This window comes from Myxine glutinosa, chromosome 12, assembly GCF_964187855.1.
Source record: "Myxine glutinosa chromosome 12, kmMyxGlut1.1, whole genome shotgun sequence".
Lineage (NCBI taxonomy): Eukaryota > Metazoa > Chordata > Myxini > Myxiniformes > Myxinidae > Myxine > Myxine glutinosa.
The window spans coordinates 2,160,344-2,184,670 of NC_136272.1; the positions used below are offsets into that span (position 1 = coordinate 2,160,344).

Below are 24,327 nucleotides of genomic sequence, written 5' to 3' on the forward strand. Positions count from 1 at the left end.
TTGTTTTCGCATTTTGGTTATTTTGGAAAATTTTATGTTCATGTCGAACATTTCATGTTCATGTTCATGTTTCCATGTTCATGCCATGCCAGGCCACAACTTGTTCAGAGTGCCGGCGATAGCTCGCCTTCTCTTTGTGGAAAACACGGTGAGATCCTTAACATCCAACAACTAATGGGACGCAAACGGGGCGCCCAGTTTAGCGGTACACACATTGATGAATCACCCTGCCTGTGATTCACCCATGACAGGTTATAGCTGGGTCGGGATTCAAACCCAGGCTGGACAGTTTAGACTTTAGAGTCAAGTGTGCGTACCTCCAGTCCAGGCCATCCTGCCAACTTGTATGCTGCATACAGGTGAAATATAAAGCGCGAGATATTTTTATATATACTGTATATTTTAAAAAAAATTGGTGTGGTTTTTGGCGGGCTGGAACGGATTAATAGCATTTCAATGCATTTTAATGGGGAAATTTGATTTGAGAAACGAGCAATTTGAGTTACGAGCTCGGTCACAGAACGAATTAAACTCGTAAGTCAAGGTTCCACTGTATATATATATATATATGTATATATACAGTGGGGAGAACAAGTATTTGATACACTGCCGATTTTGCAGGTTTTCCCACTTACAAAGCACGTCAAGGTCTGTAATTTTTATCATAGGTACACTTCAACTGTGGAAGACGGAATCTAAAACAAAAATCCTGAAAATCACATTGTATGATTTTTAAGTAATTAATTTGCATTTTATTGCATGAAATAAGTATTTGATACATCAGAAAAACAGAACTTAATATTTGGTACAGAAACCTTTGTTTGCAATTACAGAGATCAGACGTTTCCTGTAGTTCTTAACCAGGTTTGCACACACTGCAGCAGGGATTTTGGCCCACTCCTCCATACAGATCTTCACCAGATCCTTCAGGTTTCGGGGCTGTCGCTGCGCAACACAGACTTTCAGCTCCCTCCAAAGATTTTCTATTGGGTTCAGGTCTGGAGACTGGCTAGGCCACTCCAGGACCTTGAGATGCTTCGTACGGAGCCACTCCTTAGTTGCCCTGGCTGTGTGTTTCGGGTCGTTGTCATGCTGGAAGACCCAGCCACGCCCCATCTTCAATGCTCTTATTGAGGGAAGGAGATTGTTGGCCAAGATCTCGCGATACATGGCCCCATCCATCCTCCCCTCAATACGGTGCAGTCGTCCTGTCCCCTTTGCAGAAAAGCATCTCCAAAGAATGATGTTTCCACCTCCATGCTTCACGGTTGGGATGGTGTTCTTGGGGTTGTACTCATCCTTCTTCTTCCTCCAAACACGGCGAGTGGAGTTTAAACCAAAAAGCTCTATTTTGGTCTCATCAGACCACATGACCTTCTCCCATTCCTCCTCTGGATCATCCAGATGGTCATTGGCAAACTTCAGACGGGCCTGGACATGCGCTGGCTTGAGCAGAGGGACCTTGCGTGCGCTGCAGGATTTTAATCCATGACGGCGTAGTGTAGTTCTGGGCTGATCCCTCACCTTTCTCATGATCATTGAGGCTCCACGAGGTGAGATCTTGCATGGAGCCCCAGACCGAGGGAGATTGACTGTCATCTTGAACTTCTTCCATTTTCTAATAATTGCGCCAACAGTTGTTGCCTTCTCACCAAGCTGCTTGCCTATTGTCCTGTAGCCCATCCCAGCCTTGTGCAAGTCTACAAATTTGTCCCTGATGTCCTTAGACAGCTCTCTGGTCTTGCCCATTGTGGAGAGGTTGGAGTCTGATTGATTGAGTGTGGACAGGTCTGGAGACGGCTTTGCGGTCGGTCTTTGCGGTCTTTGTGGTCGGAGACGGTCTGGAGACGTCTTTTATGCAGATAACGAGTTCAAACAGGTGCAGTTAATACAGGTAATGAGTGGAGAATGGGAGGGCTTCTTAAAGAAAAAACTAACAGGTCTGTGAGAGCCGGAATTCTTACTGGTTGGTAGGTGATCAAATACTTATTTCATGCAATAAAATGCAAATTAATTACTTAAAAATCATACAATGTGATTTTCAGGATTTTTGTTTTAGATTCCGTCTTCCACAGTTGAAGTGTACCTATGATAAAAATTACAGACCTTTACGTGCTTTGTAAGTGGGAAAACCTGCAAAATCGGCAGTGTATCAAATACTTGTTCTCCCCACTGTATATGTATAAATAAATAAATAAATATATCGAAAACGAGCTCTTGATCAGAATAAAAGGCCTTGTGTAAAGTTTACATTTTGCTCCGAGTGTTTGTACAATGCAAATATTACTTTGTTCCTTCGTATTTAATTTTGGGAGGTATGACGGAGGGTGAGAGTTTTCTACTTTACAAAAAGTTTAGAGGATCGAAAAATTAATACAATTTTTATTCCAGCAGCACCACAATACAAAAAGATACAAAGAAGTACAAAAATATAAAAAATACAACAATAAATTCCAATAGCATCACAAAACACCCACTGTTGAAAGAGAAAAAAAAATGTGACAATGGCTGGAAATGATCTTTCCTCGAGTTACCTAGTGTCAAGTGACTCATTTATGGTTTGGGAGAAATGTATATTTATTTTTATATAAAAAAAACAAATTACTCGCACTTGTAGTTGTACTTTGATGTGGAGTAGTTCGTACTATCACTTGGCAATGTTATTTAATTTTCTGTCCTGCAGGAACGTGCACACGTCTGTGATGTCTGTGCCATGGCTTTCCACACTCAGGCGAAGCTAACGAATCACCAGCGTGTACACGAGGAGCCACTTTTGGGCTTCAAGTGCGAGTGGGTCGGTGAGTGCTTTCTTCCTGGGGGCACAGTGTAAGGGTCTCCATATTTTGTTCAAATAAGTACATCGGTTGTATTCTTCCATAGTTTTTGTGTTCACACAATTTCAAAAACTTGCTTCGATTAATAAAAGCAAAAAACGTTTTCCTTGTCAAAAGAAGCAAAAACATTTTCTAGGTGCACGGAAGCAAAAAACGTTTTCCTGGTGAACGGAAGCAAAACACGTTTTCCTGGTGAACGGAAGCAAAACACGTTTTCCTGGTGAACGGAAGCAAAACACGTTTTACTGGTGAACGGAAGCAAAACACGTTTTCCTGGTGAACGGAAGCAAAACACGTTTTCCTGGTGAACGGAAGCAAAACACGTTTTCCTGGTGAACGGAAGCAAAACACGTTTTCCTGGTGAACGGAAGCAAAACACGTTTTCCTGGTGAACGGAAGCAAATCATGTTTTCCTGGTGAACGGAAGCAAATCACGTTTTCCTGGTGAACGGAAGCAAAACACGTTTTCCTGGTGAACGGAAGCAAAACACGTTTTCCTGGTGAACCGAAGCAAAACACGTTTTCCTGGTGAACGGAAGCAAAACACGTTTTCCTGGTGAACGAAAGCAAAACACGTTTTCCTGGTGAACGGAAGCAAAAACGTTTTCCTGGTGCACGGAAGTAAAAACCTTTTTTTGGTGAATGGAAGCAAAAACCTTTTTTTGGTGCATGGAAGCAAAAACTTTTTATTCATGAACAGAAGCAAAACCTTTTCATGGTGCACAGAAGCAAAAACCTTTTCTTGGTGCACGGAAACAAAAAACGTTTTCCTGGTGAACAGAAGCAAAAAACGTTTTCCTGGTGAACGGAAGCAAAAACTTTTTCTTGGTGCACGGAAGTTAAAACCTTTTCTTGGTGCACAGAAGTAAAAAAAACGTTTCCTGGTGAACGGAAGCAAAAACGTTTCCTGGTGAAGGGAAGCAAAAACCTTTTCCTGGTGAACGGAAGCAAAACACGTTTTCCTGGTGAACGGAAGTAAAACACGTTTTCCTGGTGAACGGAAGCAAAACACGTTTTCCTGGTGAACGGAAGCAAAACACGTTTTCCTGGTGAACGGAAGCAAAACACGTTTTCCTGGTAAACGGAAACAAAACACGTTTTCCTGGTGAACGGAAGCAAAAAACGTTTCTGATTGAACGGAAGCAAAACACGTTTTCCTGATGAACGGAAGGAAAACACGTTTTCCTGGTGAATGGAAACAAAAAACGTTTTCCTAATGAATGGAAGCAAAAAACGTTTTCCTGGTGAACGGAAGCAAAAACGTTTTCCTGGTGAACGGAAGCAAAAACTTTTTCTTGGTGCACGGAAGTAAAAACCTTTTCTTGGTGAACGGAAGCAAAATCCTTTCCTTGATGCACGGAGGTAAAAAAACCTTTTCTTGCTGCATGGAAGCAAAAACCTTTTCTTGGTGCACGGAAGCAAAAACCTTTTATTGATGAATGGAAGTAAAAACCTTTTCTTGGTGAACAGAAGCAAAAAACGTTTCCTGGTGAAGGGAAGCAAAAACGTTTCCTGGTGAACAGAAGCAAAATTTTCCTGGTGAACGGAAGCAAAAAACGTTTTTCCTGATGAATGGAAGCAAAAAACCTTTTCCTTGGTGAACGGAAGCAAAAAACGTTTTTCCTGATGAACGGAAGCAAAACACGTTTTCCTGATGAACGGAAGCAAAACACGTTTTCCTGATGAACGGAAGCAAAACACGTTTTCCTGATGAACGGAAGCAAAATACGTTTTCCTGGTGAACGGAAGCAAAACACGTTTTCCTGGTGAACGGAAGCAAAAACGTTTTCCTGGTGAACGGAAGCAAAAACTTTTTATTGGTGCACGGAAGTAAAAACCTTTTCTTGGTGAACGGAAGCAAAAACCTTTCCTTCATGCACGGAGGTAAAAACCTTTTCTTGGTGCACGGAAGCAAAAACCTTTTCTTGGTGCACGGAAGCAAAAACCTTTTATTGATGAATGGAAGTAAAAACCTTTTCTTTGTGAACGGAAGCAAAAAACGTTTCCTGGTGAACGGAAGCAAAAAACGTTTCCTGGTGAAGGGAAGCAAAAACGTTTCCTGGTGAACAGAAGTAAAATTATTTTCCTGGTGAACGGAAGCAAAACACGTTTTCCTGATTAACGGAAGCAAAACACGTTTTCCTGATGAACGGAAGCAAAACACGTTTTCCTGATGAACGGAAGCAAAACACGTTTTCCTGATGAACGGAAGCAAAACACGTTTTCCTGAGGAACGGAAGCAAAAACGTTTTCCTGGTGAACGGAAGCAAAAACTTTTTATTTGTGCACGGAAGTAAAAAAAACTTTTCTTGGTGAACAGAAGCAAAAACCTTTCCTTGACGCACGGAGGTAAAAACCTTTTCTTGGTGCACGGAAGCAAAAACCTTTTATTGATGAATGAAAGTAAAAACCTTTTCTTGGTGAACGGAAGCAAAAAACGTTTCCTGGTGAAGGGAAGCAAAAACGTTTCCTGGTGAACAGAAGCAAAAACCTTTTATTGATGAACCGAAGCAAAAACCTTTTCTTCGTGAACCGAAGCAAAATCCTTTTCTTCGTGAACCGATGCAAAAACCTTTTCTTGGTGAATGGAAGCAAAAACCTTTTCTTGGTGAACAAAAGCAAAAACCTTTTATTGATGAATGGAAGCTGTTACGGATTCGTCACTTCCGTTGTGTTGGTTTTCATCCACTGTAAACATTTTTGATTCCATGTACTATTATTGTTTTCAAAAGGTTTATTGTTTATGAACTGTTTTCAAAAGGTGAAAAAGTTAGTGTTAAAAGAAATCGGAAACCGGATCGGGAACCGGATGACGACGAAGAGGAAGAGGAGAAAAGAAGGCGGAGCGAGTGGAGTCGGACAAGAAGCATAGTTGCTTTGCGGTCAGGAGCGAACGTTGGCGAGCAAGAGTCACGAGTGAACTTTGGGTTTCCCAGGAAAGGGATTCCTGCGACAGAGTGGTTATCGTTGTGACAGATTAACCTGCGTGTCAGGTTTTGCGATCGATTCTGGAGAGAATCATCGTCGGGCCGTTACGTCTCGAGAACTGGCCGTCGGCCATTTTGACTCACGCGCTTTGTGCGTCGAGCAAGGTTTCTTTGCTTCGCTTCAGCCTTTGCGTGTCGCGCAAGGTTTTTCTTTGCTTCACGTCAGCCGTTTTCACCGCATTCAGACATATCTAGTGTGTGTGTGTGCAACGTGGATTTTGAAGGTAAATCGGAGGTTCGCCGACTGTGAGCCGTGGAACGTCCATACCCGAGGGTGTGATTTCCCAGTCGCCTGGAGGGCGCCTTTGGATTTCCCAGTCGCCTGGAGGGCGCCTTTGCACAGCTTTGGCAGCAGGACTGTAACTGCCAACCCAACGGGATTCTGGTCTCGATTGGACATTGATCTGACGATCGCTGGAGCGAATCAACTTTGGCCTGAAGCCGGGAATAGAGACATTGGGAATCTTCTTCTTTTCGCTCACTTGGAGCACAGTGAGTTATATTGTATGAACCTGATGGTACCATCATAGGAATGATACACTATTTGTTGTGCAATTGATTACTATTGTTTTTGTACTGTTATTCTTGTGTGATCTTAATACAATATTTGTTTGTTGGTAACAATTGGTGTGGCTTCACCATTGATCTTTGACATACAGAATAACACATTTTTCTGCCGTGACTCCTCTCGGGGCTCGGAGGTACACCGTGACCAGGGGGTTGGGGAGGAGCACGTAACAAAGCAAAAACCTTTTCTTTGTGAATGGAAGTAAAAACCTTTTCTTGGTGAACGGAAGCAAATAAACGTTTCCTGGTGAAGGGAAGCTAAAACGTTTCCTGGTGAATAGAAGCAAAATTATTTTCCTGGTGAACAGAAGCAAAAAACCTTTTCTTGGTGAAGGGAAGCAAAAACCTTTTATTGATGAATGGAAATAAAAACCTTTTCTTGGTGAACGGAAGCAAAAAAACGTTTCCTGGTGAAGGGAAGCTAAAACGCTTCCTGGTGAATAGAAGCAAAATTATTTTCCTGGTGAACAGAAGCAAAAAACGTTTTCCTTGGTGAACGGAAGCAAAAAACGTTTCCTGGTTAAGGGAAGCAAAAACGTTTCCTGGTGAACAGAAGCAAAATTCTTTTCCTGGTGAACGGAAGCAAAAAACGTTTTTCCTGATGAATGGAAGCAAAAAAACGTTTTCCCTGATGAATGGAAGAAAAAACGTTTCCTGATGAACAGAAGCAAAACACGTTTTCCTGATGAACGGAAGCAAAAAACGTTTTCCTGGTGAACGGAAGCAAAAACGTTTTCCTGGTGAACGGAAGCAAAAACTTTTTCTTGGTGCACGGAAGTAAAAACCTTTACTTGATGCACGGAAGTAAAAACCTTTTCTTCATGCACAGAGGTAAAAACCTTTTCTTGGTGCACGGAAGCAAAAACCTTTTATTGATGAACCAAAGCAAAAACCTTTTCTTCATGGACCGAAGCAAAAACCTTTTCTTGGTGAACGGACGCAAAAACCTTTTCTTGGTGAACAAAAGCAAAAACCTTTTCTTGGTGAACGGAAGTAAAAACCTTTTCTTGTTGCACGGAAGCAAAAACCTTTTATTGATGAATGGAAGCAAAAACCTTTTCTTCGTGAATGGAAGTAAAAACCTTTTCTTGGTGCACAGAAGCAAAAACCTTTTCTTGTTGCACGGAAGCAAAAACCTTTTATTGATGAATGGAAGCAAAAACCTTTTCTTGGTGAACGGAAACAAAAAACGTTTCCTGGTGAAGGGAAGCAAAAACGTTTCCTGGTGAACAGAAGCAAAATTATTTTCCTGGTGAACGGAAGGAAAAACCTTTTCCTGATGAATGGAAGCAAAAAACGTTTTCTTTGGTGAACGGAAGCAAAAAAACGTTTTCCCTGGTGAATGGAAGCAAAAAACGTTTCTTGATGAACGGAAGCAAAAAATGTTTTTCCTGGTGAATGGAAGCAAAAAACGGTTCCTGGTGAACAAAAGCAAAAACCTTTTCTTGGTAAACAGAAGTAAAAAACATTTTCCTGGTGAATGAAAGTAAAAAACGTTTTCCTGGTGAATGGAAACAAAAAAAAAAACCTCCCCACCCCCCCCCCCCCCTCCCACCCTCTATTCTTCCCTCTTCCTCTCTCGCTCTCTCTTGTTTTCCTCTTTATTACCTTGTTGGTTGTGCCAAATTGTTGTCCTTCTTTCCTATTTTCAGTTTATCTTTGCATGAACTGACAATGGGGCAGGAGGAAAATTTTAGTGGTTATCAAAATCCAGGTAACTGAAGTCTAACCTGATCTAGCCTGGCAGCTGTTCAAAATATTTTTTATCTACAGTCACGTCGAAAAGTAAGTACACCCCATGTAAAGTGTTGACTTTTTCAACATATTTCAACATACAGCTATTTGATCTTCATTTCAACAATATTGAGAGATAAAGGTGATATAATATAACAAATATCATGAAACATTTACATTTTGAAGTCCATTGTATAATTTAAATAAACATAAATGCAAATTTCGCATGTGGAAAAAATAAGTACACCCCTACATTTATCACTACTTCAAATACCTAAAATTAGAATCAGGTGCACCAGCTCCGGTGCAAATGATTAGAACATCGTTAGAGAGGAACTTGGAGGAACCTGTCTTATTTAAACCTCAGACATTTAGTTTGGTTTGCTCTTTGTTGTTGAAGTGTGCGGCGTCGCCATGCCTAGATCAAAAGAGCTCACTGAGGCCTTCAGAAAGAAGGTTATAGATGCCTACGAGTCTGGGTAGGGATTTAAAAAGATCTCCAAACAATTTGAAATCAATCATTCGACTGTCCGGAAGATCATCTACAAGTGGAGAAGATTCCAAACAACTGCCAACTTGTTCAGGCCAGGCCGCCCCAGCAAGTTCAGCCCGAGTGCAGACCGCAAGATGCTGAAAGAAGTCTCTAAGAACCCCAGAATGTCATCATGGGACCCACAGGTAGTTCTTGCCACTGTTGATGTCAAAGTGCACGAGTCTACCATTAGAAAGAGGCTGCACAAAATTGATCTACATGGGAGGTGTGCCAGGAGGAAACCTTTGCTGTCCAGAAAGAACATGAGGGCAAGACTAAAGTTTGCCAATGAACACCGAGGCAAAGACCAGCACTTCTGGAACAATGTGCTCTGGACAGATGAGTCAAAGGTAGAGCTATTTGGCCACAGTACCAGAAGACATGTTTGGCGAAAATCAAAGACAGCATTTGACCACAAGAACCTGATACCAACTGTAAAGCATGGTTGTGGAAATAGTATGGTTTGGGGCAGCTTTGCTGCATCAGGGCCTGGGCAGCTCACCATCAGAGAATCCACTATGAATTCTTCATTGTACCAGAGGGTGCTTGAGGATAATGTGAGGCCTTCTGTCGGAGAGTTGAAGCTCAACCGAAGGTGGACCTTGCAACATGACAGTGACCCTAAACATACCAGTAAATCCACCAAGGAATGGCTGAAAAGAAAGAAATGGAGGGTTCTGGAATGACCAAGTCAAAACCCGGATCTAAATCCCATCGAGATGTTGTGGCGGGATTTGAAACGAGCTGTGCATGCAAGAAACCCCTCAAACATCGCACACCTGAAAGAATTCTGCATGGAGGAGTGGGCAAAAATTTCTCCCAGTCGATGTCAGAGACTGGTAGACAGTTATAAGAAACGCCTACTTGAGGTTGTTTCTGCCAAAGGGGGCAATACCACCTATTAGAGCCAAGGAATCCATCATTGCTTCGGATATGAAATCTTTCCTCTTCTCCAATGGCTTGATCTCTGATCATCAATTTGGTTTCAGACCAGGTCACTCTACTCTGGACATGCTGCTTCTGCTGTCTCAACAATGGATGGAGGTCCTCAATGCCAAACAGGAAATCAGAGCTGTCTCCCTTGACATATCAAGAGCCTTTGATACGGTCTGGCACCCAGCTCTGCTCACCAAACTCTCCTCCTATGGTATCCATGGAAATCTCCATGCATGGCTTGAGGACTTCCTCTCTGGTCGTAGTCAACGTGTGGCCCTGAATGGATTTCTCTCATCTCCCCTTCCTGTTCAGGCTGGAGTTCCCCAAGGAAGTGTGCTGGGCCCTGTGCTTTTTCTGGTCTTTATCAATGATCTCTCTGACTCTCTGGAAAATCCTCTCTATCTCTTTGCTGATGACTCCACTCTCTGCCGCTCCATTCCTCTTCCCTCAGATCGGCAGTCTGCAGCCTCCTCACTCTCTGAAGACCTGGACAAAATCACAGACTGGTCAAACAAGTGGAACATGTCTTTCAATCCTGCCAAATCTCACTCTCTTACTATGTCTCTCCGAAAAGATCGACTGGACAACCCTCCCATCTACTTTCTCAACAATCCTCTCCAAGAAGTTCTGTCACTCAAGCTTTTGGGTCTCACTATCTGCCATGATCTTTCTTGGGAAAACCACATTTCCAAGCTGGCCTCCAAAGCCAGTCGCCGACTGGGCATCCTCCGTCGTGCGAAGTCCTTCCTCGGCACACCTGAGCTCCTCACCACATACAAGGCTTTCATCCGCAGCTCTATGGAATACTGTTCTCCCCTATGGGCTGGTGCTCCTGCCTCACACCTGGCTCGGCTTCACGCTGTTGAATCCAAAGCTTTCAAAATCATTGGAATCTCCCGCGATGAAGCTATCTCTGAGGGCCTTTCACTCACTCACCGCAGGCAGGTAGGTGGTCTTTCTGTCTTCTACCGACTCCTCTCCGGCCTTGCTCCCCCAGCTCTCTCTGTGCTCTGTCCCCCAAATATTCCTACAGGTCGCACAAGATCTGCCAGCAACCCTCTGATGGTTAAACTGCCGAAATCTCGGCTCTCTGCTCACCTTCACTCTTTCATTCCTCTTTTCTCCCGCCTGTGGAACAAACTCCCACACTCCCTTCAATCCCTCTCCTCCCTCCAGGTCTTTAAAACAGCTGTTCACCACCATCTCTTATCTTCCCCCATCCATAACCTTGATCATTTCTACCCCCACTAATTCACCCCAGATCCACCTTGTTTGAAATTCCAACTTATTTCCTGGAAATCCTGGCAGTGTCCATATGTTTATACCTCTCCCACCCCCCCCCTTCACATGCCTCCCCCCCTTCACATGCCTCCCCCCCAAAGCCCTCTCCCTCCCACAGATCTCTCGATGTCTCCATGTCTCTCGGTCCCTGCTCTCAAATGTTGTGTTTGTGTCCTTCCCCCTCTCTCCCCATCTTGTCTACCGCTCCCGATGTTATTTGTTTTATGTGTCTGTTTGTCTTTCTGTGTGATTAATGTTCGCTCTTTCACGAGCCTCGATCTTGTATACAAAAAAAAAAAAAAAAAAAAAAAAAGGGTGTACTTACTTTTTCCACATGCGAAATTTGCATTGATGTTTATTTAAATTATACAATGGACTACAAAATGTAAATGTTTCATGATATTTGTTATATTATATCACCTTTATCTATCAATATTGTTGAAATGAAGATCAAATAGCTGTATGTTGAAATATGTTGAAAAAGTCAAAACTTTTCATGGGGTGTACTTACTTTTTCACGTGACTGTATCTCGTAATTCACATAGAAAGGTGATTTCATAGGCATTTAGAAGCACTTGAATTGAACTTGAAAGAGGTATATTCAATTGATGAGGTATATTCAATGAAGTGGATAATAAAAAATTCCCTCTTTATTCTGTGGTCACACCCTCCTTTGTATCTGGTGATGATAATGTCGCATATTGTGGCTTGATGTGAACACTGCTCCCACCCCGGTGATGACGTGTGACCATGTGGCGGTGCAGACTGTGATAAGGCCTTTGCTACGGCGAGTTCACTGAGCCGGCATACGCGCTCACACGAGCGTGAACCAGAAGTCTTCTGCTGCTCCGTGCCTGGCTGCGGGAAGGTTTATGACAGGGCATGTCGATTGACTGTGCACCTAAGAAGCCATACCGGTGAGTTGGAGTGATTGTAATCTTACTATAATTCACCAAATGTCTGTCCGTCTGTCTGTTCCCAGGTACCGCAAAAACGGCTGAACCGATCGCAACAAAATTTTGGGTGGGTAATCCTGGGACCCCCTGGAGTAAAATAGGCTATATTGTTTTTCCAATTTTTCCCCAATTTTCCAATTTCAAAATTTTCCACAATTTTCCAAACACGATGGAATAATATTTACCGATATGAACAGTGATGTGGCTTTTATTGAAATTCTACAAATACTGTTTAGATTTTGATGATTTGCGTGTGATATGATTTAACGGATGTTTATATGAATCGTTTAAAATAAAAAAGCCTTCAATTTCTGATATTTTGCCTTTTCATTTGGGCCTCACAATTGAAGCCCCGCCCGCAGGGCGTGTACCGTTGCTAGTTTGAGAAAATTAATTTTGCCCAAAGAGTATATTTTTATAATTATTTAATGGTAAAATGTTGAAAAAAAGGAAATTCCAATCTGAATACAAATTGTAACCGTATTGCTAATACCTAACGCTGTAAGATCTTTAGGGTTTTGTGATACCACGACTAAAGGTACATGGTGGTTCAGCACCGGATTTTGCAGCTTGTACGATAGTTTCTTCATTTGTATGCTTCATGATGGCTGTTGAAAAATACCTTTGCTTATCAGTGTACTTGATACCGTGTGCTTCTGCACATTTCAGGTGAACGACCTTTCCGCTGTGAGTTTGAGGGCTGTCACTGGACCTTTACATGCATGTCAAAGCTGCTGAGGCATAACAGGTCAGGTGCTTGCCAACAGGTGTCCTATTGAGCAATGAGTGGAAACTTGGTAATCGTTGTTACATCTGCTACCGAAGGTGGACGCAGGTTGTTTTCACCCCTGTCTGGTTTCTGTGAACAAGAAATCTCAAAAAGTTGTGGATGTATTCAGACGAAATTTGGTGGAGCGGTTGGTTGTGTGACAAAGACGGAATGATACATTTTGGTGAACATTCGGATCCGGATACTATAATTTTTAAAGTGATTCTTCGCCATCGAGTGATAGGGCTAAAACTGATATATAACTCGATATCTCTAAAAGTTGTGGACAGGTTGTGTGTGTGACAAGAACAAGCCGATTCGATTTGGGTTTCAGGTTCGGATCCAGATCCGGCCTATCAGCGGGACACAAAATGTAAACTGTTCAGCCTGGCGGAGGTATGCGCTCTACCGAGTGCCCTTCTAGTTTGTTGTTGTGATTCTCAGAATAGTAATTTTGCCGTGCAATACGCATTGCCGTGCGCAGGAAGCATGAAAATGACCGGCAATTTGTGTGTCACGCGCCGGGGTGTGGAAAGACCTTTACCCGTGCCGAGCACCTTAAGGGACATGCCATAACACACTCTGGTACTCGTCCTTTTCACTGCCCAGTCGAAGGCAAGTGTGTGTGTGTGCGTGCGTGCGTGTGTCGATTACCTATTCTTTTTAATGTATCTGCATGCGACACTTCCCCGATATAATAGTGGTACAACGTAGCTCTTCCAGTCATTCCTGCACAATGCTAAGATTTATTATAAAGCTATTTTCCTGTGTAATGGAAATGGCAAATTAAACAACATATTGTGTCCGTGAGGGTTGTTGGCTACTAGTGAGTTGCCTTTTGTGTGTTTGCAGGTTGTGGTATGAGTTTTTCTGCAAGGAGCAGTTTGTACGTGCATGCGCGTAGGCACCAAGCTCAGGGCGGTGGTGCAAGACCCGGCAGAGCGCAGTGTCCCGTGTTGGCCTGTGCACGGATTTTTGACTCGGCACGTAGTGCAAAGACTCACATGATGCGCATGCACAACTTGGGTCCAGGTGAGCTTTTTAGCATGCGGCTTTATATTAAGCTTTAGAAGAGATTTTGCGTTGTCCAAATGTTAGTGTTACCCGACTCGGTGTTGTAATGCTTCGAGCATCCGCTTTGAGTCTGGATGGCCGGTGGTTTGAACTTTGACTGAGTGATAACAAAGACTTTAAAATGGTATATGCCACTTCCTTGCTTGAAGCTCAGCTTTTTAAAACAAGGTGTAACGGAAGGTGAAACGGAGTCCTACCAGGCCTCAAAGTATCGACCCCCGCTTCGGTGAAGGATTGCGATTCATGGGCAAAGTTGTGAAGTTTTGTTGTTCTCAGAGTTTTGTTCCAAGGGTTCTTTTCAGGATCATCACTGAACTCCCTACAGCCTCAAAATGTAGTTCGTTTGTTGTAATGTTCCCAGGGATGGTTTTTGAGATCTCAGTGGAGTTCTTCTTTATCATTCCCATTGCCCCAATTATCACTGGTACAATTTCGGTGCTCTTCAGCTTCCAGGATCTTTTCACTTCGTTCTTGAGGTCCCGGTATTTGGTCATTTTCTTGATTTCTGCATTATTAAACCTTCTTCCTTCCAGCTAATATTAATGCATCTAACATCCAGCTAACATCTTGCTTCCAGCTAACATTAATCACAACAAAACAAACGGACACATAAAACATATAATAAAGGGAGCAGGAGACAAGATGGGGAGAGAGAGGGAAGCACACAAGTACAACAGTAGAGAGCAGGGACATCGGGAGATCTGTGGGAGGGAGAGGGCTTGGGGATAGGGGGTATGGGAAGGGGGTGGGGGATAAGTATAAAACACATGGACACTGCTAAGACTTCCAGGAAAGAAGCCAGAATTTCAAAAAAGTGGATCTGGGGTGAATTAACGGGGGTAGAAAAGATGAAGGTTTTGGACGGGGGAACATAAGAGATGATGGTGAACAGCTGTTTTAAAGACCTGGAGGGAGGAGTGGGATAAGGATGGTGGCGAAATTGGTGGCGAATAAAATAATGGCATCATCGGTCATGTGGTTCGGCCGCCATATTTGTTTTAACACAAAAGCCTTAAAAAACACTGAAAACACGTCCTGGCGAGGGTCTGCAATCTGATTGCTCTTTCTAGTTTTAAACTGTTTTTGTTATTTGAGCATAGGGAAGAAGAAGAAGATGTCTGACTACACCAACGGACGCAGACAGGCTTTGCATTTTCAGATGCTTTCTAGTTTGTTGGTCACTCGCATACAGGTCATAATTCTAAACCCATAGTCATGGAATTTCAACAAGTTGTAGAGGTCGTCTCAACTGATTAGTCCATTGATTTTGAGGTCAAATTTCGAAAATCATTTTTCATCTGATTTACTTGAAAGTTCAACAGCATTTGCATATTGAGTCATTAAATTTGGAAAACAGCTATTTTTGAGGTCAAAAGGTCAAAGGTCAACCTAAGGGCAAACTTCTAAAATCATTGTTTTCCATCTGAAAAATTGTCAATTTTCATCTGATCTCCTTGAAAATTAAACGGCAATCGCATAGCGCCTCACTGAATTGGGAAACAACTATATTTGATGTCAAACGGTCAAAGGTCAACTCAAGGTCAAACCTATGAAATCTTCAAATTTCATCTGAAAAAAAACCGTCCATTTACTCGTACATCCAATTAACATGACAATTAAACAGCAATTGCAAAGTGCTTCACTGAGTTGGAAAACCAATTATTTTTAAGGTCAAAAGGTCACAGGTTAACTGAAGGTCAAACTTCTAAAATCATCAATTTTCATACGATTGATTTGAGAATTAAATGGCAATTGCATAGTGCCTCACTGAATTGGGACACCAACTATATTTGAAGTCAAAAGGTGAAGGTATCGTGCTCTGCATAATGTCTTGTTGGCATTGGGGCGGTGTACTTTAAATGTCACTCTACTTGTTGATCATTAACTTTCTTTTCATCGAACTTTCACCAGAAGATCGAAGTTTCACCAGAAGAACATCGAAGTTTCACCAGAAAATTTATTGTGTATCATATCTCCTGACCAGCCACGTTATTATTTCATGCTTTAAAACTGAAATGTATTCAACAGGTTGATGCGAATGGATTGAGGCCTTATAAACTTGATTTGTGAAACTAAAATCCCCAATCTGATACCTTTGATTTCCTTAAAATTTTAGCCAATGTTGTTGAGTATCCTTCACCAATTTGGTCAAATATTGATTTGACTTTTGACTATTATTTTATGCTTTTCAACCCCATGGCAGCCCAGTTAGCGCACTTGGAGAGTTTTGGCTGCCTCGTGCCGCTTTCTGCCCTTCAACCTGGTGACCCTTTGGAAAACGTTGAACATCTAACCTCTTCGTGTGTGACTGACGACCTTCCTCTGCTACCTTCTGATCTTTCCGTTGCTGTTGATGCGTCATCGTTATCTTCAGACATGGTCACCATGGACAGTTCGGGTCTCATGCTCTTGGTTGCGACATCGATGTCTGACGTTTCCCCTGGGAATGTATCGACAAGAAACACCCGCAAAGAATTTGACAGTTCGACATCATCAACTTCAATCCAGCTTGGTGTGTGCAGTTCAAAGGTCAGAAGACAAGAAAAGTAATTATTTATGTGGGAAAGAAGTTGAACATTGCTTAGACTAGCTAAGTAGGCATTCTCTTGAGGGTTTGGGTGCTGATTTTTTTTTTTCAGTACAGTATTTGAGCCTTTCTTGAATGCTTGACATGGCTGTATGATATGGAGGGTGCAATTGTGTTTAATTCGTGCTATCATTAAAGAAATATCGATTTTTTTTTTTTTTTTTTGTATACAAGATCGAGGCTCGTGAAAGAGCGAACATTAATCACACAAAGACAAACCGTCACATAAAACATATAACATCGGGAGCGGTAGACAAGATGGGGAGAGAGGGGGAAGGCCACAAACACAACATTTGAGAGCAGGGACCGAGAGACATGGAGACATCGAGAGATCTGTGAGAGGGAGAGGGCTTTGGGGGGGGGGGGGCATGGGAAGGAGGGGGCATGGGAAGGGGGGGTGGGGGTGGGAGAGGTATAAAACATATGGACACTGCCAGGACTTCCAGGAAAGAAGTTGGAATTTCAAACAAGGTGGATCTGGGGTGAATTAGCGGGGGTAGAAAAGATCAAGGTTTTGGATGGGGGAAGATAAGAGATGGTGGTGAACAGCTGTTTTAAAGACCTGGAGGGAGGAGTGGATTTCTCTCATCTCCCCTTCCTGTTCCAGCTGGAGTTCCCCAAGGTAGTGTTCTGGGCCCTGTGCTATTTCTGGTCTTCATCAATGATCTCTCCGACTCTCTGGAAAATCCTCTCTGTCTCTTTGCTGATGACACCACTCTCTGCCGCTCCATTCCTCATCCCTCAGATCGGCAGTCTGCAGCCTCCTCACTCTCTGCAGACCTGGACAAATATCACAGACTGGTCAAACAAGTGGAACATGTCTTTCAATCCTGACAAATCTCACACTCTTACTATGTCTCTCGGAAAAGACCGACTGGAAAACCCTCCCATCTACTTTCTCAACAATCCTCTCCAAGAAGTTCTGTCGCTCAAGCTTTTGGGTCTCACTATCTGCCATGATCTTTCTTGGGAAAACCACATTTCCAAGCTGGCCTCCAAAGCCAGTCGCCGACTGGGCATCCTCCGTCGTGTGAAGTCCTTCCTTGGCACACCTGAGCTCTTCACCACATACAAGGCTTTCGTCCGCAGCTCAATGGGATACTGTTCCCCCCTCTGGGCCAGGGCTCCTGCCTCACACCTAGCTCGGCTTCACGCTTCACGCTGTTGACAAACAACAGAGAGTTGTTTGAATTATATGCACTCCTGAACATAACATAATGAGTTGAAAACTGGTGGTTGTACCCGGGAGTGCACGGGAAGGTTATAAAGGGGGAAAAAACTCTGTCCTTGAGGCTCAGGGTGAGGGGAGCTCTCCAATTCTCTCCTGAAAATTATGTGCGAGGGGGTATTAGAGAAGACAAGTCATTAGCACAGTTCCTATTTTCTGGATGGGTGGAGTTTGTACATTTCTTGCTGAAACAGTTATCGTCTGTATATTGCAAGAGTATATATATATATTTTTTTTTTTTGTATACAACATCGAGGCTCGTGAATGAGCTAACATTTATCACACAAAACGTCAAACCGACACACAAAACACAAAATAAGGGGAGCGGAAGACAAGATGGGGAGAGAGGGCTTGGAGGGGAGGTGGGAGAGGTATAAAACATATGGACACTGCAAGGACTTCCAGGAAAGAAGTTGGAATTTCAAAAAAGTGCATCTGGGGTGAAATTAGCGGGGGTAGAAAAGATCAAGGTTTTGGATGGGGGAAGATAAGAGACGGTGCTGAACAGCTGTTTTAAAGACCTGGAGGGAGGGGTGGGATTGAAGGGAGTGGGGGAGTTTGTTCCAGAGGTGGGAGAAAAGGGGAATGAAAGAGTGAAGGTGAACAGAGAGCCTAGATTTTGGCAGTTTAACCATAAGAGGGTTGCTGGCAGGTATTGTGCGACCTGCAGGAATATTTGGGGGACAGAGCACACAGAGAGCTGGGGGAGCAAGGCCGGAGAGGAGTCGGTAGAAGACAGAAAGACCACCAACCTGCCTGCGGTGAGTGAGTGAAAGGCCCTCGGAGTTAACTTCATCGCAGGAGATTCCAATGATTCTGAAAGCTTTGGTTTCAACAGCGTGAAGCCGAGCTAGGTGTGAGGCAGGAGCCCTGGCCCAGAGGGGGGAACAGTATTCCATTGAGCTGTGGACGAAAGCCTTGTATGTGGTGAGGAGCTCAGGTGTGCCGAGGAAGGACTTCGCACGACGGAGGATGCCCAGTCGGCGACTGGCTTTGGAGGCCAGCTTGGAAATGTGGTTTTCCCAAGAAAGATCATGGCAGATTGTGAGACCCAAAAGCTTGAGCGACAGAACTTCTTGGAGAGGATTGTTGAGAAAGTAGATGGGAGGGTTTTCCAGTCGGTCTTTTCGGAGAGACATAGTAAGAGTGTGAGATTTGTCAGGATTGAAAGACATGTTCCACTTGTTTGACCAGTCTGTGATATTTGTCCAGGTCTGCAGAGAGTGAGGAGGCTGCAGACTGCCGATCTGAGGGATGAGGAATGGAGCGGCATAGAGTGGTGTCATCAGCAAAGAGACAGAGAGGATTTTCCAGAGAGTCGGAGAGATCATTGATGAAGACCAGAAATAGCACAGGGCCCAGAACACTACCTTGGGGAACTCCAGCTGGAACAGGAAGGGGAGATGAGAGAAATCCATTCAGGGCCACACGTTGACTATGACCAGAGAGGAAGTCCGCAAGCCATGCGAGGAGATTTCTATGGATACCATAGGAGGAGAGTTTGGTGAGCAGAGCTGGGTGCCAGACTGTATCGAAGGCACATGATATGTCACGGGAGACAGCTCTGATTTCCTGTTTGGCATTGAGGATCGCAACAACATCCATTGTTGAGACAGCAGAAGCAGCATGTCCAGAGTAGAGTGACCTGGTCTGAATCCAAATTGATGATCGGAGATCAAGCCATTGGAGGATTGGAAGGATTTGATATCCAAAGCAATGATGGATACCATGACTTTGCTGATAATTGGGAGCAGGCTGATTGGTCTGTAGTTGCAAGGATCTGTTTTTGCACCTTTTTTGTGTAAAGCGGTAATGTTTGCTGATTTCCAAGATGCTGGCAGATGACCTTGAGCAAAAGAGAGGGTGAAAAGAACAGAGAGAGGGTGAGATAGAGCGGCAGAGCAGAGTTTTATTGAAAATTTTATTTTTTTATTTGAGGAGAGAGCAGGTTCAGGAAATTTGACGAATTGACTTGTTGGAAAGGTGGCATTCTATGAACGTCACTGAGCCACGTTGAAAGTCACTGAGCTCTTCAGTACGGCCCATTCTACTGCCAATGTTTGTCTATGGAGGTTGCGTGGTTGTGTGCTTGATTATATTTATATATACCTGTCAGCAATATGTGTGGCAGAAATAGCCAAATCCACTAATTAGAAGGGGTGTCAGCATACTTTTGGTCATGTCGTGTATATACACACATATACGCACACATACATATACACAAATACATACACATATACACATGTACACACACATATACACATACATATATACACACACACAGACACACACACACACACACACACACACACACACACACACACACACACACACACATGCACACATATATACACACACACACACACACACACATATACACAGTACACACACACACATGAACACATGCATACATATACACACATGCACACATATACACACACGCACACATACACATGTACACATGCACACAAATCGTAGATGAAGGAGATATCCAGACCAGCCCCAACTCAGACCACATTCCCCACATCCCACTTGTTCCCAAACCGAAACTGCCTCAACCCAAAATAGGAAGTGATTCACCAAAAACCAGAAGTGACCAATTATTTATTTTTCAGATTTCACGATTTTCAAAAAAATTTATAAATTGATTTTCCAAATTTCCGATTTTTCCAAAAAATTTTTTGTCAGGGTATAGAAAATGGACGAACCCATTTTCAAAATATTTCAAGATATATTCAACACAATTAGACGGTTGGTTGAATCGTTTCTAATATGTATAAAAACCTAAATTGTATAAAATATTGTTACGGACACGGCTAAAGATGTTGTTTGACCGAGCGGAATGGCCGCCGTGTTCGTACAGTTTACCCGATTACCCCGAACGTTGGCCAAATCGCGTCACAGATATTCAATTGGGGAAAACTCTAAAGCGATCGAATGGAAAGAGGAAGAAGAGGACGAAGACGTACAGAAGAGGAACAGGATTTATTATTTATGCCACACAAACGAAAAGGAGCAGTCAAGGTTATTTACAGCAGGTGACACAGTGCAAAGATTAGCTTATCTAACTGGCTTACTTAGCCCCAGACAGACCACGGACAAACGGACAAGGCTGACTCACACAGGGATTGATGGCAGGTAGACCGATGGCACAAGGTGCACCTTGGCTCGGGGACAGGATACAGCTCAGTCTTTGGGAGGTCTTTCTTAATGGCAGAGGTCTCTCGGCGCTCGGAGGGTGCGTCCTTTCTCCTTCAGCTCTGCGCGCATCTCACGTCCCCACTCCCTCTCTTGCGCATGCTCCACGGGGAGTGACACGCCCTCGGCTGGTTGGTTCCGCCCCAACTGGGGGGCCGGTCCGCCGCTTCCATTGGGTGCGGGGATTACCGGGCTCCGCCCTTGACGAGGGGCCGACAGGGAGCCCCTGTTTGTTAACCCCGTCGAGCACATGGCCAACCAAACCAAGCCAACCAAGCCGGAGTGAGGACGCGCACTGCCCGCGCTCGTGGTTGTTGTTGTTGTTGTTGTTGTTGTTACTGAGAACTGTGAGGAAGAGCTGCGGGGAGGTATTGGGAGGTCCTAAACTTCCTAACGGTGCCATACAATCACATTCTGGTGCAACGAAGGGTCAGAATAAATGGAAACGAATCCTTAACTGACATAGACTAAGAATAACTAGCAAGATGTCCTATAGTTGTCTACGTGAGATGCGGTGGACCTGGATGCGACATTTAATGGGGGGAAATAGGGGGAGGTCGGGTCTACAGAGTGTTGGTTACAGAAAGTGGGACTAGGGATTGAGGGATTGAGGGATTGGGGAGAGTTGGGGAGTATTGAGGAAATAGGGGAATATTTACAAGCGGATATGGATGGATGTAAATCCCATATCCGCAACACTGCACCCTTCTCTACCTCGGGGCGTCCCGACCCGATAAATTTTTACCTACTTTAGTGTGGCACTCAGATGTAGTTCCCTCTACTATTAACTCAACCCTGAGTGCGACAGTTTTACAGGTATTCACAAATGAGTAAATATGTCCCCCTGCGACGTTGCACCCTTCTCCTAACAGAAACACACCCACAGGATAACCGAATCGCGGAATGGTCTTCAAACTATACATGGACAGTGGGGAGCATTATTTACTTTATTTACAAAACTAACCCAGGACCTGCGATTGTTCTTTCTGGGGGGAGACAGTCTGCTCTGCATCGACGCACCATGAAAACACCCAAAACACACCAATACATTCTCAAGCACCAATCAGTGCAGTCACCACTGTTCATCAATAAAATAAAACCAACAAACCCAAACCCTGCAGGTGATCTCTTGCTCTTCGGCTCCCTCTGCTGGTTATTATTATTTGTTCTTCCAGATGTTGTCATTCTTTCATTTTCTTACTGGCGGCCTATTTGTAATAAAGTGTGCCCCACGTGTCCATTTTATTTTCTTTATTTATGGCCCACAGGGCCGACTACGTGTGGTTCACCTGTGGGGCATCGGTGCCCTGTGGCCAAGGTCCGCCAGCAAGATTTCGGGCCCTCATGGCCGGTTCCAGCAGAGGGGCCATGCCCCAACCCATGGGGTCCATCAGTGGTGCTCGGCCACAGACATGTGGTCCATAATGTGGTGCATCGATGCAGACAGCTGGTTCTGAGAGTTCCGGGCGCACAATGGTCGACTCACGCACGCTCCCCTCGGCGCCCAATGGCGCACAGGTCCTCATGTGGGAGACAAAAAGGGGGAACAAGACAGATGAGCGAGGGGTAAGGTCTCAAGGGTACACATCCATAAAGGCAATGCAAGGTGAAGTGCGTACGGAGAGCAAAGTGAGAAAAGCTCGTCCCTAACGTACGTCACCCCCCTTGTCACCTACCCTACCCTTGCCCTTACCCCATATTTACAAAAATCTACATCTTTACAAATTCGTCACTACTGTCACGTCTTCCCCATTTTTCTGCTATACCAAATTCGTTACCACAATCCCTCTAACCAAAATTTGCTATCACCAATTCATCATCAATCCTCATAAGGAGGGAGAGATGGAACAACAAAGCACAATGTCACACCCACGTCATGATGCGTCTCACATTCCAAACATCTGCACAATAAAAATAATCAAAACATGGCATGGTGTGGAGGTACGTCATCTCAGGTGAGTGCATGTAGATGGTGCGAGGAGACTTCAATCTTAACTATCCTCTAAATGACATTAACACACTTTACACTACCCGGGGTCTTTCCCTGCCAATCCATTGGCCACTTACACTATGGGTTCTAAAAACCAATTCCCATTGACCAAACTGTGGTGCTTCTCAATTTGGGGTCTCACTCCCCCGATTCATCTCCCAGTGCCCTCGCACAATTTCTGGGCTGTGACGTGTAGCTCTCCCAGCAGGTCTACCCACCTGCACACCTCCACCACTGTAGTTGCCACCCGAGCTTACCTGCTCCTCACCCTAACCTATCTAACTGGGGAAGGCCCCTCCTGGCTCTGTCACCCCTTGGTGCCCTCCGGCACTGGGCTACCCGGGTCCGTCCTCCGGATCCTCGGGCCCCATCCACAACAACTACCGGCTCCCAGAGCCCACTTGCGGCCTCACCTGGCCGACATCCTCACAGTGGTGGAGTGCTCAAACCAACTACACACACTAACAGGCTACACGCCCAGCCATTTCCACAACACTAATGCACCCATCCAAATACCATTCTTCCACTCGCACCACAGATGCCAATATCCAACCACAATTTACCTATACCCTCTTACCTAACACTTACACTACCCGCCCCGGGTATCCGTGATGGGGGTCCACTCTTCCCCCATTCACACCTCCGCACCATCCACTCCACTCCACAGTTCCCATCCTACTCACTCCACGACCATCCATTCCAATACTCCAGATATTCCACATGGTGTATTCCACACAACCATTCTCCATTCACCTGTAGTTGCACACCTGTGCAATCATACCTGGTGCCACCTGCACCCTCCTTCTCCCTGGACCATTTGGTCAGCACAACTCATCACTAACACTCCTACTCATACACTGCTCCACACACCTGTCCAGTTGCACACCTGTGCAATCACACCTGTTTAATCGCACCTGTTCAATCTCACCTGTTCAATCCTCAAACACACGGCATCATCTGAACTACCTGTTGCCCTGCTAACTTAGTGCTCCCTGTCTTCCCTTTAAACTAAGCACATACCACGTCATTATCATCCACACTAATCTACCTGCGTCCCCACTACAGGTATCCTTGTCACTAACTAACCTTAACGTTACCTAATGTCATCTTCTAGGTCCCTACACACAATATCCTAACCCACCCGGGCTAGTTTTCACTGCCATCAACCCCATAAGCTAGTGCTCCTTTGCCCCCCCCATTGTGAGGGATGTCAGAGTTGCCATCCCTCCACATGGGGGACGTTCCCACTATCAATTTTGCACACCAAATCCAACAAATCAAAAATTTTCTATTTACTGCCAATTCTATTCACTTTTCTAAATTTTGGATCAAAACCACTATCACTATTATCATCATCCGTCTACTTATTAGATCCTCTCGGTGCGCCAATTCCCTTCTAAAGCTCGGCTTCGTACAGCCGAGCAATGAATGCGGGTTGTTTTGTGCCAGCGGCTGGATACGTCCCGCATTCGGGGCCGGGACGGGGGCTTACCCGGGCCGAGATCCCACGCACCATCTCGGCTCCGAGCCGTCCAATGGCCCGATCTCGACCTGCCGGAACGTCTCAATAAACTGTGGTCGCCATGACGACCCTTCCTATCGGGCTGCCCACTCCGCCTAGTGGAGCACGGACGCGGCCGTTCCAAGCGAGGCC

At 44.5% G+C, this 24,327-nt stretch overlaps 1 protein-coding gene across 3 annotated transcripts in view; it reads left to right on the top strand.

Moving 5' to 3' along the window:
• Positions 1 to 24,327, top strand: part of LOC137438269 (uncharacterized) — an 84,239-nt gene that overhangs the window by 14,588 nt on the left and 45,324 nt on the right. For all 3 annotated transcript variants that reach the window (XM_068133389.2, XM_068133390.2, XM_078766394.1), the window contains exons 2-7: positions 2,684 to 2,798; positions 11,636 to 11,788; positions 12,497 to 12,575; positions 13,081 to 13,211; positions 13,449 to 13,628; positions 15,874 to 16,199. In XM_068133389.2, coding sequence (XP_067989490.2) covers positions 2,684 to 2,798; positions 11,636 to 11,788; positions 12,497 to 12,575; positions 13,081 to 13,211; positions 13,449 to 13,628; positions 15,874 to 16,199 — 984 coding nt within the window. The remainder of the gene's footprint in view (positions 1 to 2,683; positions 2,799 to 11,635; positions 11,789 to 12,496; positions 12,576 to 13,080; positions 13,212 to 13,448; positions 13,629 to 15,873; positions 16,200 to 24,327) is intronic.